Below are 13,443 nucleotides of genomic sequence, written 5' to 3'. Positions count from 1 at the left end.
AACTTAGTTTTTTTCTTCCTTCCTGCCCCATTATTCACCCCGAAAATGTATCTTGTTGCCCTTTAGAGGGGCCTGAGGGTCCTAGGTTGGGAGACACTGGACTAAACAACTGAACTGTAAACTAGCTCCCCCTTGACCAGCTACAGCAGTTAAATGCTGCTTACCCATTGATGCATTGGTAGTAATAATCTAATAATGTCATATATTATATATCATATCAGTCATTGGTCATTTTTTCTTCAGAACAAGTACTTTTACTGTTGTTACTTTTAGCACATTTTAATGATAATTCATCTGTATTTTTACATTGTTGTATGGTACTTAAGTAAAGCAAGTAATTCTTCCACCACTGGTCATTCTCTGTTGACACAGAAATGAGTGTCCCAGATGTTGAGGAATCAAGTCACATCTACATGCAGATAATAAGAAATGTGAATAATGGTATGATCATGTAAACAGGGATATAAGTAACCAGGTTTCTCATGTCCCATGTAAATATCCTGAATAATGTCACAACCACGATAAGAGTCAAAACTGCAATAACAATAATCATTTACGCATGTAAACGTACAAACGGATCTGCTATCGGTTCTTAAAAAAATATAAAATTAGCTTCTGGGGATCCTGCGTGATAAAACTATTGCTAATATATGTTAAACTGTGTGTTATTTTGGTAAGTGCAGTGGAGTTTGGACGCTTTCCATCAGTTTGAGTTAAATATAAACAAATGAAGGCAGACTTTGACCTCAGCCTGTTAAAATCCAGATGGAAAGCAGTTGATCACTGGTCCATCTACCAGAGCGACCCCAGGTAGGAACGAAAGCCTCGACTGAAAAATACACAAGACTTATTCTTATTCTTTTGAGTTTTAACCTGTGTACCATTTACTGGCTGTCTTAGTGCACACAATCTGTTCTGCAGGTGGGTCAGGAGACAGTCAGGAGGGCAGGTGATGTGTGTTATGAGACTCTGATCATGTGAAACAACTGCAATGGTTGATGAAAAAAGTGTGTGTGTGTGTGTGTGTGTGTGTGTGTGTGTTCGTGTGTTCGTGTGTGTATGGCATGGTAAGGATATAGCCGAAAATTAGTGAAGCATGGGAAGGCTTTGTAAGATGTGCTGCACTAACACCACAGTGTGACTAATGCCATATAGCTGCATCAGCTATTTCTGGCTATATGGCTGGGTTCGCAGAGAGTTTCTATTCCCACTGTAACATCCTTTTCAGCGCAGAAAAGGATAAACAAGCAAACAAAGAAACAAATACTAATGAAAAGCAGGTCACCAAATGTCATTTTTGTTGCTTACGTGTATGATGGATATGGCTCTGTGAAAGGCTTTTGCACACGTAAAGTATTTGTACACATGACCCCTGCTGTAGTGCAGGAGTTAATCAATTCAGATATGAGTGATAATCAGTTACAGAGTATTAAGACTTAGTCATGATGACTGGACGGCCCATGGGTCTGTCTCCAGAGGAAAGGTTTTACATGTTAACATCTCACACAGTCACTGTCTTTCTTCCATCAGGTCCTCAGAGCTAAAACATGAGCACCTTTGTGACTCTCTCAACGGGGCAGAAGATGCCCATGGTCGGACTTGGCACATGGAAGAGCGCTCCAGGACAGGTTGAACTATAAACACTTGCACAGGCCTCGTTTGTCAACATTATTAAATCATAAAGAAAGTGTATGGATCATTTCCATATGTTTCTAAAGGTGAAGCAGGCAGTGCTGGCAGCTTTAGACTGTGGGTACAGACACATCGACTGCGCGGCTGCTTACAACAATGAACAGGAGGTCGGAGAGGCTCTGGCTCTGAGGGTCGGTCCTGGGAAGGTGAGAAACTCTGGTTATATATTGATTTTGAAAGTTCATTCTCGACCTTGGAATCAGCAGTCTCAACTCAAGGTCCATATCCTCAGTTGTTTCAGAGCTTTCTACCATATCCCCTCATCAGTAAATCGACCGGTTGTCATGCAACCGTAGAGGTTTAAACCTGCCATTATTTCAATTGTTTTGCTTTTAAGTTCATTCTGAAGACCGAAAAGAGCAGCCGATAGTTCGTTGTTCCAGAGCTTTGGAGTAGTGTGTAAAGTGCAATATGGTCTAAAGCTCCAGAAAAAGCAATGAGGTTATCTGCAACTAAATGTATTTTTTCATTCATGCTGATAATCAGTTTACTACCAGGTGACTATGACATGTCTACTGGGATTAGGGATTAACATGAGGGTCAAGGTTAGAACTGGAGTTAAGCTACAGTCAGGCTTACATTTTTCCAGAGTCTGTAGAGATGCAGGAAATAGCTGGGTGACTCATTACTGGATTTCTGCTTTTAAACATCTGATAACTGGGTGGGTGTTAACCATTAGCCCGCCCAAGTGTTTCCCCGAATTCAACAGTCAGTGGTTTGTACGTTTGTAAATCCATTATCCTCTCCCCTTTAGGCTCTGCGTCGCCAGGAGGTGTTCGTGACCTCCAAACTGTGGAACACCAAGCATGACCCAGAGGATGTTGAAGAAGCATGCAGGACCAGTCTAGCCCACCTGGGTCTCTCCTACCTGGATCTTTACCTCATGCACTGGCCCATGGCATTTCAGTGAGCAGCTTCACACACACACACACACACACACACACACACACACACACTACACTGATTTTGTCTCCCCCTGGTTGTCACTGTGCGGCCCGGCATTGACGTGACGGCCACATAACGCCCGCGTCGCCGTCTCACCGCCTGAAGCAGCCCTTGTGTGTGTGTGTTCGCGCCTCAGGCGGGGAGAGGAGCTGATGCCTCGGCGGGAGGACGGAAGCGTCTATTATTCTGAAACACACTACAGGCACACGTGGACCGCCATGGAGCGCCTGGTGGATGACGGTCTGGTCAAGGCCATAGGACTGTCCAACTTCAACGCCAGGCAGACGGACGACATCATCAGCACGGCCAGACACAAACCCGTGATCAACCAGGTACAGCGCGACTGTCCCGTGGGCCCAAATCAATACTTTTGATAAGGTTTGATTGACAGTAGCGAATGCGTGATTCAGAGGTGTGCTCTGAAAAACCCTCAGAAGTGTGCGTATCGTTGTGCCACAGGTGGAATGCCATCCTTATTTGTCCCAAGCAGATCTCCTGTCTCACTGTCGGTCAGTCTAATGCCAGTTTAACATTTAATCAACAACATGGGGACGGCGTTCCTCCCGTGTCGCTGACGGTGCGCGTATCTCCGCCTCAGGTCGGTGGCAGTGTGTGTGACAGCCTACAGCCCCCTGGGTAGCGGGGACAGACCCTGGGCCTCACCTGATGAAGCGAGCCTGCTGGAGGATCCTCGCCTGGGAGCCGTCGCCCAGAGATACCAGAAAACACCCGCCCAGGTCATACTCAGGTAGGACAGGCCGGCTTCCCAACCTCAAGCCAGGGGTCTGACACGTTCCGCGGCCCTCTCAGTTCTGCGGTCAGTTTGGATGCACTGTTGCGTGGACATAAGCAGAAACCGCCGTCACGTGACTTCCGCAGGTGGCACGTTCAGAGGGGTGTAGTGTGCATCCCTAAAAGCGTGACGCCCTCCAGGATCCAGCAGAACTCGCAGGTGTTTGACTTCTCCCTGTCAGAAGACGACATGAAGCTGATTGGGTCCTTCAACCGCAACAAGCGTTTCATCGTCCCATCGGTGGAGGTGAGCCGCTGCTTTTAAAGACACCTCGCAAGATTTCACGACCACTTGCTTGTCTTCGTCTATTAACAGCCATCCAAGTACAAAATGTTTACTGGCAGAGACTCACCGGTGGCCGTTTTAGGTCTCAGCGAAGGTGTACCGTGAGGTGACATGTTGACTTGTACAGTTATGTTGTGTAGTAAATAGAAATTGTCATATGCTCGCACTATAGTTATACAGTATAACTAATTTGCTGTTTTTCTTCCACAGCGGGACGGTAAGAGAGTGTGGAGAGATGCAGAACATCCTCATTTCCCCTTCCATGATCCGTACTGAGTCTACCCCCAACCCCAAAGGGTTTACACTTCGCTTTTAATGATTGTTATCGTACACTGAAGAAATCAAGTTTTTAAAATTTTATATTTGAATTTCATTTGTTTGTTTCTCTTTGGGATGAATGATAATATTTAAGTGATTACATTTTTCAAGAACAGTTCTTCTAGTTACTTCTCAACAGATTGCAGGGAGGAAGAAAAGAAGGGAAAAAAAAAATAAATGCAATACTGAAATCAACATGGGCTGTCCCCATGGCCTAATCATACCATATAACCACAATGTCCTGGTGACACCAGTGTGATTCCAGCCAAAGAACTTTGTTACATTCATTTCTGTCCCTCTCCATGTTTCCTGCTTGGCCCTACTGTGATCAAATAAAAAAGGCAAGAAATGTACATTAACTCTGTCAATAAATAATTTTTACAGACACTTATCTCCTCCATTTCGTGAGATTTTATTTTCAACAACATAACCTTGACAAATTTTGTAATACATTATATGCTACTGTTTATTTAAAAAAAAAAAAAGAAAAAAAAAAGGAAGTCATTAGCAATATGTTTTTTTCTTTTCTTTCTTATAGTCTAGCATAGAATCCCATCACTAAAGCCATTCATGTTGGTTGTGATATACTGAGAATGAGGCCACTCAATAAAACCCCACCCCCCCCACCCCACCAAAAAAATCTCCAGTCACTCACTCACCATCCATTTCCGACATCCCCTTACCCCCACCCACATCAAAGCCAGGGCAAACCAAGCGGCTACATGCTTTCTCCGAGGGAACTCATACAAAAAAAAGGAACACATGAAAGAAGCACAAAGTCCTAAAAATGTGGAATCTGGTGAGAATTTGTACAGGTGTGATCCCAGTACTGACCACTGTGGGGCAGTGAACATTTATCCATAAAGGTCATCGTCATTATCTTCATTGAACACTGGACCGCTGCCAGTTCCTCCTGAGCCATGGCTTGGACCGCTGCCACCTGTGGCACTGGAGGGAAACCTGAAAGACAAAGAAGAAAGTTCTTTATCCATTTCTCAATATGGAGATTATTTTGTGATAGGGCAGTTCCTAATATTTCTGGCAATTTTAGTCCTTGAATTAGGAGCAATAACTGTTTTTCCATTGTCAATGGGGAAATGCTGTGGGTGAAATAATAAAGCTCTTTAAAAACATCTTTTTATAGCTTAGACACACAACTACCGCCACTCGTGCTAATACAAAATGTCAGAGAATGTACCTGAAGCTGCCGAAGCCACGGCTCTGCTGCAGTGTCTGAGCAAACATCTCATATTTGCGAATGTCATTGTCACTGACGGAGCGACGAGCAAATCGCATTGCCTCTTCAAAGTGGTCCTTCCTGATTTCTGGCACAGGATCGTCCTCTTCCACCTCCTGTGGCAAAAAAAGGAACGTGTCATAAAGATGAAATAGATGAGAAGCAGTATTACATCAGTAGTGTGAAGATCCTCATCCAGATGTGATAAAGTAGACAAGGGGACAGAAAAAGTACTGACCATAGCTGATGGGTTGGTTTGCCTCTCCCTCTCCCTGCGGATCTCATTCTCGATGCTCTCTCTGATGGCCAGCTTACACGCCCGCTGGCAGATCTCTGTGAGATCAGCTCCAGAGAAGCCGTTGGTCATCTTGGCCAGGAAGTCCAAGTCAACATCCTATCAAACAAAAAAATTTAAGGTTTAATTTTTGATTTGGTTTCATTTATCTGAATATAACCATTTTCTGACTTTGTCACACTCCTACCAGGAACTCTAGGTTTTGTAAAAAAGATTTATTTTTTTTCCCCCTCTTTTTTAATTTAAACTCCTCCAAACAAATGTCTGTTCAGGCTACCATGAGTAGCAACAATGTCACCTTGCTGATGGGACTCTTGCGGAGGTTGGCCTTAAGGATGCTGATCCTGCTCTTCTCGTCGGGCAGGGGGATGTAGATGAGCTGATCCAGACGGCCGGGTCTCAGGATGGCAGGGTCGATGATGTCTGGTCTGTTTGTGGCACCGATGATGAAAACGTTCTTCTTGCTGGACATTCCATCCATCTCGGTCAGGATCTGGTTGATGACACGGTCGGCTGCTCCACCACCATCTCCCACGTTGCCACCACGGGCCTTGGCTATGGAGTCCAGCTCATCAAAGAAGAGAACGCATGGAGCTGCTTGACGAGCCTGGGAACATAACAAGGACGCACAAAATGGTCTTACAAAACAATACAGAAATTTATTCTGTAGAGCAAATTTAGTGGAAAACACTGCATTTCAAATGTTTGATTAATCTGTGGAACACCGACGTTTCATTCTTCTCTGCACCCAAGTTCTGGAACAGACAGCCTAAAAATATTCTTACCTTGTCAAAGATCTCTCTGACGTTGGCCTCAGACTCTCCAAACCACATGGTGAGCAGCTCAGGTCCTTTGATGGAGATGAAATTTGCCTGGCACTCATTGGCGATGGCTTTGGCCAGCAGAGTCTTACCACAACCAGGGGGACCATAGAACAGCACACCCTTGGATGGGGTCATGCCAAACTTGAGGAACTTGTCTGGGTGCTCCACTGGGTACTGAATTTAAGGAGAGGGGGAGAAAAGCACGGTAAGAGACACAATCCTAAATTTACAGTTTGTGATATCTCAGTTTCAGACATGATCTCACTACTGAAAGACCTTCATACCTGCACCAACTCCTGCAGCTCCCTCTTGACATCATCCAAACCTCCGATATCCTCCCAGGTGATGTTCGGGACCTCAACAACTGTCTCCCTCAGTGCAGATGGGTTGCTCTGGCTCAGGGCCCACTAGAGTACAGAGCAGAGTGAGTTAGTGTGGACTCAGAAGACCTTTGTAAACCGTTAGGACCATCTTACTCTCACCCCATAGCAAAATCCGTATTACAAGTCTTACCTTGAAGTCATCCATGGTGACGGCAAGTGAGTTCATGACTTCAGCGTCAATGGTCTCATCCTCAAGGTCAATCAGGTCCATTTTCTTCCTGATGGCCTGAAGGGCAGCCTCGGAGCAGAGGGCAGCTAGATCTGCACCCACATGTCCATGGGTCTCATTAGCTACCTACATAAAGATAGAAAGAATTCAGTATTTGTTAAAAAGCAATTCCTACCCAGGTCCCCCACGCTGCTTATAACCCTGTAACACTACATATGACATTGTATCACTTTTATATATTTATCTACGTAGCTCACCTGCTAGTAACTAATGCATGCCCGTGTCATGTGGATTCACAAATACAGAATTTCAACACCGTATGCTCAGCACTCTGGGGAAGTGTGATCAGTGGTCAATGTGAGAAGGAATGTAAATTTGGAGTACCTGATTTGATAGTATACTAGCCATTCTATATTAAATCGTTTCATTCTTTCAAATTCCATTAAAACAGAATTACATGCAAATTCCATTGTAATTTTACTTGAAAGTTACAGGCAGTAAACAGCAACGTAACCCTAACTTACTGCGTCTTCAAACAATCAGTGTTTGGTGAGGCGTCATCTAACTACAAAAAAAAAAACAAAAAAAAAAAAAAACATGTGTACAGACCTGTTCTAAGTCAACATCCTCAGCCAGCTTCATGTTCTTGGTGTGAATCTGCAGGATCTCCAATCTGCCAGTGGCATCAGGGATGCCGATGTCCACTTCCCTGTCAAAACGCCCTGGAGACAGTGGGGGTTCAAACACACACTTAGTAGTTTCAATGACACAGATTAAAAGCAATATAAATATATACCAGACACATCTCAAAGGCCTTTCAAGACCACCATCTGCAGGAACTTATTGCCTCCTCTCTAATGATGTGGCAGCAGAAGTAAAATTCCGAACTGTTGTTACGAGTTGCAAAAAGTAACTCTCTACATTTCACAGACCCATCAGTATTTGATGAATAAACGAGATTCATTTCCGGCCCTTTGTCAAAACTGTCAAAAATATTCCATCATAAGCATTTAAAACTGTGCAACTGCATAGCTGTGAGAAACTGATCCATTGGTGAACTGCAAAGCCCACAAAATAAACAGCAGCCAGCAGTTTTAACAACACGATTTCATGAGCCTTGCAAGCAGACAAATGACATTTCTTAGGTGCACAACACCACTGAAGAGATGCAGTTGGTTGAAAATTACATTTGAATTTGCTAGAGATAAACTGCTGCTGCAGAAATCCACCACTAGAAAAAAAATATTCCAAGAACCTAGGCTATGCTTTAATGCAGAGCTTTTCAACAATTAAAAATATCTACATTGTTTTACAAGTCTTAAATGTATGCCTACTGTTGGCTATGGGTGCACTGTGCGATGTCAGGACAAAAAAATAAAAACACAGTTTTTAAAATTTAAAATCGAACATTTTAAAAGAGTGATATTGGGAGTCACATGTGATAGACACATCCCTAATAACTTAAGTTGATCATAACCTGTAGGAATGATGCCAAAACAAGAATGAGACTTGGGTTATAAAATTATATTTTCTTAAATAATGTGCGTGTATTATCGGTCGACAATTTCACTACTTCATGCATAGATATGCACTGGATGCTTCTTCTAGACCTCACTTGCTGCAGTCACTGAATACATGCTTAAAGTAGATAACTTACCAAATCTCCTAAGAGCTGGGTCAATGCTGTTGGGTCTGTTGGTGGCAGCCATGACGATGACATGAGCTCTCTGTTTCAGGCCGTCCATAAGAGTCAGCAGCTGAGAAACAATGCGCCTCTCCACCTCTCCATGAGTCTACAAATAACACAAATAAAAATTGTTGCAATACAATTCACGTTTTAAACTCTATCCAAGCATTAGTGTCTTGACTGAATTTGAGTACTGTGATTAGGATGTCAATGAAATCAAAAAGCCCCTATTAGCTATAATTTAAAAAAATCGCCACTTGAAAGATGACTGCTCAAAAGGAAAAAAACAAAACATGAAAAGAAATCATATACAAATAGACTACACTTTCTGTGCAGTTCCAAAAAGGTTTCCAACAACTGGACACTGATAGCCATTTTCATTTATTACACTCAAACACCTATAAATCATAAACAGACGCTGTACTGTTATATTCAGCTACCCATTTAGTGTTCCTCTCTTTCCACTCACCTTCTCTCTCTTAGGAGCGATTGCGTCAAGCTCATCAATAAAGATGATGGCGGGAGCATTCTTCTCTGCTTCCTCGAAGGCCTTTCTCAGGTTACTCTCGCTCTCTCCTGCCAACTTGCTCATGATCTCAGGACCTAAGACGATAAACCGCTGTACCATCTTAACACTCTAGTAATAAAGAAACACTATAGTGTGTTTGACACTCAATCCAATGCATGCAATATATGTATGGCAAAACCACAAGTGTAATAAACTATAGAAACCAATTTTCCTAAGTGGGAACCCTTATTCCAGGAGATGAAACGCCTCTCCTATTTTACAACAGAACTTTAAAAAAAGTTGAGCTGCACTCCCTGTGGCTAGCTGACAAGAGGTCTTCTTTTATAGAGCTCAGCTAATTTCATAACATCATGAAGACATGTGTGGAAAAAATCCTGATCTAAATTGACGGAAAAAAAACAAAAACAAAACAATTTTTATTTTATTTTTTTAAATTTTGTTCCTCATAGAATATCAAAGCAGCTACTGATCGGATTCTGATCAATACTTATTTTAAACAAATAATCAGAAATAACAGCAGGTACAAGGCAATGCTGTAGCGGACAAACCCAATATTATCATAATGTTGCTGTGACTAGGAATAAGTGTGTATAGAAGATAAATATAGATGGCTGTTCACACCATTAATCAGGAAGAAGAAAGCTCCAGTTTCATTGGCCACAGCTCTGGCAATCAAGGTCTTTCCAGTTCCAGGGGGCCCATACAGCAGGATTCCACGTGGGGGCTGAAATGGGGGGAAAAAAAACTATTTTTGAAATCAGATCTTATCTTAAAATTAAAAGCATTTGTAAGATAAATGACAGACTGATTTTCTCAGTTGCTTTAATGACAACATAATTACAAAAACCTAAAAGTAAGTCAAAACAAAACCAAAAGCAGCAAACAAACATGTTGTGAGGTGGTGCGCTTACTTTTTTTGCTTCATTTAATTAAACACCTGGAGTATACAGTACATCAGACATACTAAACTTAAGTGTTACACCATAGGTGTAGTCCTAAAGTGACTTGGTAATGTCAGTTACCCAGCAACATCTTGCCGCATCTAAACAAAATTTGCCACTGGCCATTACTGCACCACTATGATTGTAGCACAATCCCTGTGTGTGTGTGTTTTAAATTCAGGATGGGTGCATTTTAATAGAAATTGTATGATAAAGAAAGTGCTATTTTTTTTTATTTCGATTTACAGAATCTTGCTTTAAATTCCACACGGAATGCCAAACAATTTTGCTTGTTCTTCCATTCAAAATAAGGTTGCCGTACCTTGACTCCTATGGCCTTGAACAGTGCCGGGTGTCTAAGAGGCAGCTCCACCATCTCTTTGATCTGAGCTAACTGCTTCCTCACTCCTCCAATGTCATCATAGCCCACTTCATTCAGGGACTCTTCCTCATCCTGCATATTCCAACACAAGATTGTAAAATTTCAATGTGGTTTATTTTTGGCAAATGTTAACCAATGCATTGTAGGCTACACGCTACCCACCTCTCTCCTGATTGGTTCTCCCTCGCAGTGGATGACTGTATCAGGAGCAACGATGCAGTAGGGGGAGGGATCAGTCTCCACCACCTTGAACTCCACAGCACGCATGCCACCTCTCACCAGGAAAATATCACCTTCACAAGGTAAAAAGACAACAATGTTAGATTTTACCATTCTAACAGAGCTACATGTTGACATACACTGAAACAGACTTGATCAGCTAGCCATATTAATATCTTTGTCCTGACAATGGAAATTGGTACTCACCTTTGCGAATTGGCCTGTAAGCCTCTAAGAAGTATGGCTTCAAGTAGACCTCAAACAAGTTGCCAGTAATCCCTTCTACTGTGTCATCTATCGGGAGGACGTGGATCCTCTTTCCATACTTCACATCAGGACATGGCTGAATGCTGAGAGAGATATTAGACTTAACACCACTTCTGTTTTAAAAAGGGCCAGGAAAAGAACTTAAGACAAGTGTGTGCTTTTCCCCACCTGATGACATCACCCAGACGGACCCTCAGATTGTTGCGGACCACTCTGTTCATGCGAACCTTTTCATCAGAGCAGCTGTCATCAGACAGCACGATGCACACGGTCTCCCGCCTCTTCTTTCCCTTCATCAGCACTGTGTCTCCACGGAAGAGCTGCAGCTCATCCATCTTGGTCTTAAGACACATTATACAAAGTTATTTCATGAATCATTATTGCATTTAAAATATCTAAAATGAAAAATAGTGTCCAAACACTGCTGATCTATAACGACAAATCACAGGGTTGTGAATTTGTAGATACATCAGTCATGGCTAAAACCTGCTAAATGTTTACCTGAGAGAGAGAGACCACACTGTTGTCTTCATTGATGGATTCATCAACAATCAGTCTGTTGGGTCTGTTCTTCTGTTTCAGAATTGCAGTGGCTAAATCATCATTTTTGGATCTATGATGATGAGAAACAGATTTAAAAAACAAAACAAAAACAAGTTGTAGGTCAAGCAAAAGACTTCTTATTGTGCACCTTTGAGGTTGCATACAGCTCCAACAATAACCAACCCACTCATCAGTGGGGAACTTTGCCCCCCCCAAAAAAATTTTGTATAGGACACAAATATCATCCCACTATTACTATGTTCTATAGCAGATGAAAGATAGGTTTGGTAACTTCACTAAATCTACACACGAAAAAACCTGGCTCCTACAGTCCTCTATGAAACTTCTCAGTTTCAGGTTTTGTTTCTAGGGTAGGCGTACAGGGAAATTGTAGAACACCCTTTCGTTCAACCTTTGAAGGACGGCTCTGTGTTTAGGGGGTTTATTGTGTCTGTACTTCTTTTTAATATATTAGGCTCCATTTGGGAATAAGCATTGAAAATGAACTTAAACGATATGAGGCATTAGTCAATTCTAGTAATATTCTAGTGTGTGTATATGTCCCCACATTATTAATAATACTACTAATTAATAATAATAATAATGATAATAATAATAATAACTAAAAATTAATAATCAAACGTACCTGTATCCGTAAGAGCAAACAAGTCCTTTAAGAATTTGTCAATTACAATGACAGAACGTTATATGTGGAAAATCCTAAAAAGCATGCCTACATTCAAATACTGACAAAAACTAAGAAATATTTTAAGGTTAAAAAAGCCACGCGTTTCTAGAAAACTCTTGGAAGGTTTTGTAGTTTCTCTTTCATGTTGTTAGCATGCTATTGGTAGCCTAAAAGCTAACTGACTGGCGAGCAAGCGAGCCCAGATGACACAGCAAAAGAATTAGAAAGGGAGGAAAAAAAAACGGAGGAAAAAAAAAAAAAAAAAAAAAAACTTTGTTAGCTATCTGGTTACTCCCGTAGAAAGACAAACGTTACAATTCTATAGTGGATTTAAATACATTAGCTGCCAACATAACCGCTGGCTACATAGAAGTCAGATGTGTTATTTCACGACTGTTTAGCTAGCAGCGAAATGGAGCCCAAGTAAATAGTCGATCATTAAAATGAATAGCCAGCCCTGTTAGCCTGCTAGCTTTGGTGAACTATACAGTCGCTATAGACAGCTCGCCATGGAGATAGCCACCTGGATGACTAGCGTTTTCTTTCGTAAAAGTGTTAGCCTATTACCTAAGTCTGTGCAATTTGCTGTGTGCATTCGAATTCGCTCCCTTAATTTGACGCCCAGTCACAAAACAGGCTATTAGCCGATGGATAGGCCAAGTTGTCGGTGTGACGGTGGATGGCTTTGGCCTTGATACTGTTGCTAAGCTAACGTTAGCATTCAAACACGAGAGCAATGACTGCGCTTTGTCAAGTCGCTGTCACACAGCTTGCTAACTCAGTGCCGTTAACTGGCCAGCGACAACAGTTTAACAACTGTCAACAATTCGTCGGGACATTATCCAGCTGTCAGTGGATTTGAAGTGTTATTCAACCAACGGAAGAAAGTGCGGAGGCTGAAGTAACTGACCCCATTAGCTCTCATGCTAGCAAACTCGGTAATGTATTAGCAATCGAGCTAACTTTAATAAACTAACGTATTCTGAGCTGACGTTAGCCATTTAAAGGGCATTTGTTGGTAGCCATTGTTCAGAAAAACATATTTTAATAAGACTGAGATGTATTTCTACTTACTCCCCTCCCGAGGCCATGGTCGTCCACCTGGATTACTATTAATAAATAAATTCTAGCTAAATGCTTAAGAGGCTTAACCGGTTCTCCTGTCTCAACCTTCTTCGTGATTTCACACGAAAGAGCAGCAGTTTCCGTGCTTTTCTTTACAGTTATACCATGAGCTAGATGCATC

The 13,443-nt window shown here is 42.1% G+C and overlaps 2 protein-coding genes across 3 annotated transcripts; one reads left to right on the top strand and one right to left on the bottom strand.

Annotated features, from left to right (window-relative positions):
• Positions 1-731: 731 nt before the first annotated feature.
• akr1a1a (aldo-keto reductase family 1, member A1a (aldehyde reductase)) lies at positions 732-4,410 on the top strand. Of its 2 annotated transcripts, none has more exons than XR_005709488.1 (9): positions 732-810; positions 1,531-1,628; positions 1,719-1,838; positions 2,447-2,598; positions 2,774-2,969; positions 3,097-3,146; positions 3,236-3,385; positions 3,517-3,821; positions 3,926-4,410. XR_005709488.1 is itself a non-coding variant. In XM_040154565.1 (9 exons), exons 2-9 carry the CDS (start codon positions 1,548-1,550, stop codon positions 3,989-3,991), a joined length of 975 nt encoding a protein of 324 aa, XP_040010499.1. In that variant the 5' UTR covers positions 732-810; positions 1,531-1,547; the 3' UTR covers positions 3,992-4,410. The 2 variants fall into 2 exon arrangements, 1 of the variants encoding a protein (XP_040010499.1); XM_040154565.1 differs by having other exon boundaries at positions 3,517-3,676.
• Positions 4,411-4,429: 19 nt separating this feature from the next.
• Positions 4,430-13,412, bottom strand: LOC120804863 (valosin containing protein). Its single transcript, XM_040154562.1, has 17 exons — positions 13,272-13,412; positions 11,468-11,579; positions 11,135-11,307; positions 10,907-11,049; positions 10,643-10,773; positions 10,421-10,552; positions 9,779-9,881; positions 9,098-9,231; positions 8,599-8,734; positions 7,551-7,663; positions 6,903-7,067; positions 6,674-6,796; positions 6,351-6,563; positions 5,864-6,172; positions 5,509-5,664; positions 5,232-5,386; positions 4,430-4,993 (listed from the first exon to the last, which is right to left on the bottom strand). The coding sequence occupies exons 1-17, from the start codon at positions 13,286-13,288 to the stop codon at positions 4,888-4,890; spliced, it is 2,421 nt and encodes an 806-aa protein (XP_040010496.1). The 5' UTR covers positions 13,289-13,412; the 3' UTR covers positions 4,430-4,887.
• Positions 13,413-13,443: the final 31 nt, after the last annotated feature.

The sequence above is a fragment of the Xiphias gladius genome, chromosome 19 (genome assembly GCF_016859285.1).
Source record: "Xiphias gladius isolate SHS-SW01 ecotype Sanya breed wild chromosome 19, ASM1685928v1, whole genome shotgun sequence".
Taxonomy (NCBI): Eukaryota; Metazoa; Chordata; class Actinopteri; order Istiophoriformes; family Xiphiidae; genus Xiphias; species Xiphias gladius.
The sequence above is the reverse complement of the archived record's forward strand: the minus strand, read 5'-3'. Positions and strand labels throughout refer to the sequence as shown.

Coding starts and splice junctions, on each gene's coding strand:
- akr1a1a (XM_040154565.1), top strand. CDS start 1,548: ATGAGCACCTTTGTGACTCTCTCAACGGGGCAGAAGATGCCCATGGTC. Junction 1,629..1,718: donor GGAAGAGCGCTCCAGGACAG/GTTGAACTATAA, acceptor ATGTTTCTAAAG/GTGAAGCAGGCAGTGCTGGC. Junction 3,386..3,516: donor CCCGCCCAGGTCATACTCAG/GTAGGACAGGCC, acceptor TGACTTCCGCAG/GTGGCACGTTCAGAGGGGTG.
- LOC120804863 (XM_040154562.1), bottom strand. Junction 11,050..11,134: donor CGTCTGGGTGATGTCATCAG/GTGGGGAAAAGC, acceptor TATCTCTCTCAG/CATTCAGCCATGTCCTGATG. Junction 9,882..10,420: donor TCAAGGCCATAGGAGTCAAG/GTACGGCAACCT, acceptor CCCCCATTTCAG/CCCCCACGTGGAATCCTGCT.